Consider the following 4,560-nt stretch of genomic DNA (forward strand, 5'->3'; position numbering starts at 1 on the left):
CTGTCATTAAAAGCACAAATTTTAACCATTACCGGTTATACCAGTGTTTACGCTTTGAATAATAATTTGGCAAAACCATTATTCATAATTAAAGTCTCAAAAAATATTGTTATTTTGAGTTTATCAACATGGTAAGAATATTCCAAGGTTTCTTTTGTGAAAAGTAGTATACACTGAACCGAATCAGCCGCGACCGTACGTGAAGTGGATAAGGTCGTCCGCATGATGATCTTTTCCGAAAGTGCGACGTGGCCGAACAGCAAAGGGCGACGTGGCGTGATCCCAGAGGCCCAAAAGGAACTCGACAAAGATTCTGTGCATGTGTCTCGACCTTCGTGTCCCTGTATAAATAACTGCCAGCTATTCCTTGGAAAAAGAGAAAAGAAAACACATAAGCTAGAGAAAAAAAGAATAAGAACTTTGTTTTATCTTGATTTGAAATTCACTGTTGGATCTTGAAATTGAGCAAAATGGGAGTTGCTGTGAGAGACCCTCTTGCACAATTGAGTTTGCCTCCTGGATTTAGGTTTTACCCCACTGATGAAGAGCTTCTGGTTCAATACCTCTGTCGTAAGGTTGCGGGGCACCATTTTTCTCTTCCAATCATTGCAGAAATTGATTTGTACAAGTTTGATCCATGGGTTCTTCCAGGTAATGAAATTCTCTACAATTTAATGCGTGTTTGGGTTGGGGTTTGAATTGATTTGGATGTAAAATTGAAGTTTTAAGTTTGAAATTGTTTTCTAATTGAAATTGGTTTCCGTGGGTGCAGCTAAGGCTGTGTTTGGAGAAAAAGAATGGTATTTTTTCAGCCCGAGGGATAGGAAGTACCCGAATGGTACAAGACCAAACAGAGTTGCGGGTTCTGGGTATTGGAAAGCCACGGGAACTGACAAGATTATCACCACCCAAGGGAGAAAAGTTGGCATAAAAAAAGCACTTGTGTTCTACGTTGGTAAAGCTCCCAAAGGCTCCAAAACCAATTGGATCATGCACGAGTATCGTGTTCTTGACTCTTCGCGCAAAAAAAACCTCGGAACCACCAAGGTACTAACACAATCACATTCCTTTCCCCTGTTTTTCATCCCCAATCATTATTTTGCATCAAAAGCTTTTGGGTGCTTTGAAACTTGTATTCATCAAAAGCTTTTGGTTTTTGGATCGGATTTTAGTAATCTAAAACTTTTGTCTCACAGTTATGGTATGGTTTGTTTCAAAACTAATTCAAATTTGTTGGGTGCTAATGTGGTGCAGCTTGATGATTGGGTTTTGTGTCGTATATACAAGAAGAACTCGAGTTCGCAAAAGGTTGAGGCAAATTTTTGGGCCAAAGAATGCAGCAATGGGTCATCACCTTCTTCATCTTCCCACGTGGAAGACAGGCTGGAATCGTTTCCGGAGATCGATGATCAGTGCTTCACTTTTCCGAGTGCGAACCCGATCAAAACAATGCAACAACAGGACGAGAAATACGGGTTTCAAAACATGGGATCCGAATTTTTTTCTGATTGGGTTACCGCGCCGGATCTTGATTCGATTTCCGAATTCGGGTCAGGTTGCCAAACCCAAGGGATGGTGAATTATGAGTACAATGACTTATTTGTCCCTTCTGTGCCGCCGTTCCACATGGAGTTCATGGCAGGGGCACCCACGGAGGAGGAAGTTCAAAGCAGTGTGAGAACCCAACGGGCTGACGGAGAGGGATATTTTCAGCAGAACCCGAATGCCCGAAATTTGTCTGGCTCGAACGAATCGCTTGGATTCGGGTTCATGGATCAGCAAATAAGGTTCGGGTTACGGAAATAGAGGATCCGAATGGTGGTGGGGCTAATTGTAATTTGAATTCTTCAGCCATTGTTATGGTTGGTGTTACTGATTCCCAAAAGTGGAAAGGGAAAACAGCAGTTTTGGTCATGCTTTTCTGCTGCACAAATGGAGGTTGGTCGATACATTCATCGAGTGAAAGTGATGAAGTACGCAATGTTGCTTGAACCAAAACCGCATGGACGAAAAATGAATCACATTGTACTTCAAAGGACCACACCACATAGCAACTTTTTTTACATCGTTTGGTTTACAAATACTTGTGTTTTTGGCTGCCATTGATTAACATCCTCTTTTAACAATTAATGAAAATAGTGATAATATTTTCACCACTCAAATTTTATATACAAGTAGTTAATGATTAATTATACTAATATAACAGTACAATATTTAAAAATATTTCATTCACTTAGATATTTATATTATTATAATTAATTATCAGTGGGATGTAAAAATATCTTTATTAGAATAAAATTATATCTACCATTTGTTATAGAGTTTTAGAGATGAAACACGTACACCATTATCTACACTACCATTAGATTACACCATTATATAGTCCTACACTGGTAGGTGACACTTTTTGTAAGCTAGCATTATTACACTAACCAAATTGAAGTGATGTCTTGTAAAGTATTATGTAATACGTGGCAGAAGGTAAAATAATAATTGGATTGAGGTTTGAATGTTGAAAGGATTGGGAAGAAAGGTGGTGGTAGTATTAGAAAATGAGGTATCGAGTTTTAGAGGAGAGTCGTTTCAAAGATTTAAGAAGAATTAAAACGAACTAGTGACATAATTAATTGATTAAAATACAATATTTAACAGATTAAAAATGTAATTAGAACAAGAATAATTTATATTCAAATTTAGAAATAAAGAGAGAAAGAGAAATAAGACTATAGTAGTTTTTATACTAATTTCCTCTTAAATAAAAGTTACATGTCGTTCAACTAAAAAAGTTAAATTATTATGAAAATAATTGTTTATGCGAACAAGATATAGAAAAAATACTCTTGAATGCTATAAGAGTGTTCTTTAACCCTTGTAACACTCTATCACAAAACCACAACTAAAATCCTTATCCAGTAAAGGTTAAACACCACAAAGAAAAAGTGAACACAAGAACAATATCACTTGATTATAGTAGGATGAGATTGAATTTGAAAAACTCAAGTGAAAATTCTCTAAAGGAAGAGATTTATCTCAAGAACACAAAAATAAAGTTCCAAAAAAACATTTTTTGACTTTGAAGAGTAACTCTCAATGTGTTTTAAAATCTCATACTTAAAAAAATGTGTTTAGAAAAATTTGTAAAAGAGAGTTATAGAATTTATCTTGTCTATTTCAATGAATTAAAACTGCATTTTATTTTGTTGATTCCACTCATTACTGAAAATAATGGATTAAATCGTTATTTTATTATGTTAAAATAGATTGATAAAGATCATTCTAAAAGGACAAAAAAATTTAGTATAATAAAAAATCATTTTAAAAAATTAAAATATCCTCCCAGAGCAACTTATGATTTTAGTAATATAAATTGATTAAATTGATAATGTAATTGATTAAAAGATTCACTATAGTATTTTAGGACTTTAGATAAAAACATTTAATGGATTCAACTATCTTTCAATCAATTAAAAATATATTTTAACCAAAAAAATTGCTTACAAAAAATTTAAATAAACTTCCTTAAGTATTTATTAACATTAACCTAATCTCAAAAAGGAGAGTGATGCAATCCAAGTTGATGGATTATGAAGAACAATGGAGTGGTAGCGAAATGAAGAAGAGATGCACCAATAATTGGAATGGTTTAGTGAAGAGAACCGTTAAAATAGGTAATTGAAGTAAAAAAGAGGTTGAGACAACATTCTAGGGTTCACTAGGTCTTTGAGGCTCTCTAGCAAAAGGAGATTTGGGAAATAATGAAGTCTGAAATATTCAGTATACTCATTCAACTATATCAAATCTAAATACATGAGTGTGATAAACATATATTTATAGGCTTCCATTTAAGCTACCTTCACCTTGGTTAGTTTTAGCTAACCTAGTGAGTTCTTGATGTTTATTTGGTTAGTTTTTGTGTGTTCTTATGAGCTTTGGAAACCCTTGCTTGTATGTCAAGTGAGGGTTTCTAAAATATGCATGTTTTATTTAAAGTCTACTATAGAAAGTGGTCCAATGCAAGATATGAAACTATTCTACTTGTTTTTACACACTAAGATAGTTTATTTATGTTGTACATGCTTATGCTCTTAACCTTGTGTATGGTGAGTTGGAAATTTTGGATGGTCCTCCATCAGACTCCCCTCACCCCTTCAAAAGGATTTATCCTTACCTTATTTTCAACAACTTGTGATTGTCATCCACTAGGTTCATGGATCCACCTGAAAAAAATAGAAAACATAAAGAGAATGCAAAAGAATAAAAGTTAATGGGTATGTGAACATAAAACAAAAAATTAGTTTGTGTGGTACCTTTATTGTGGTTTATATTACCTAAGGCAGAGAAATGAGACATCGGAAGAAATGGAGAAAACAATGTACAAGAAAAAGAAAAAGAAGAGGAAGAAGGATTACCTTGATTAGGTGGTAAAGGCATACAAAATGTTTTCTTTGTCGAGGTAAGATGGTTATCCGCTTTACTTTGTTTTTGAAGATTAAGGTTTTCTTGAGCAATTTTTGTTTTGAGTTTAGTATCATTCTTTCTAAGTTGTTGGAGTGTAAGAGA

At 34.3% G+C, this 4,560-nt stretch overlaps 1 protein-coding gene across 1 annotated transcript; it reads left to right on the top strand.

Moving 5' to 3' along the window:
• The first annotated feature begins 361 nt into the window (after nt 1–361).
• LOC137824155 (NAC domain-containing protein 72-like) lies at nt 362–2,162 on the top strand. The gene is made up of 3 exons (XM_068629635.1): nt 362–651; nt 773–1,047; nt 1,255–2,162. The coding sequence occupies exons 1-3, from the start codon at nt 471–473 to the stop codon at nt 1,804–1,806; spliced, it is 1,008 nt and encodes a 335-aa protein (XP_068485736.1). The 5' UTR covers nt 362–470; the 3' UTR covers nt 1,807–2,162.
• Nucleotides 2,163–4,560: the final 2,398 nt, after the last annotated feature.

Source organism: Phaseolus vulgaris, chromosome 11, assembly GCF_000499845.2.
Source record: "Phaseolus vulgaris cultivar G19833 chromosome 11, P. vulgaris v2.0, whole genome shotgun sequence".
Classification (NCBI taxonomy): Eukaryota; Viridiplantae; Streptophyta; class Magnoliopsida; order Fabales; family Fabaceae; genus Phaseolus; species Phaseolus vulgaris.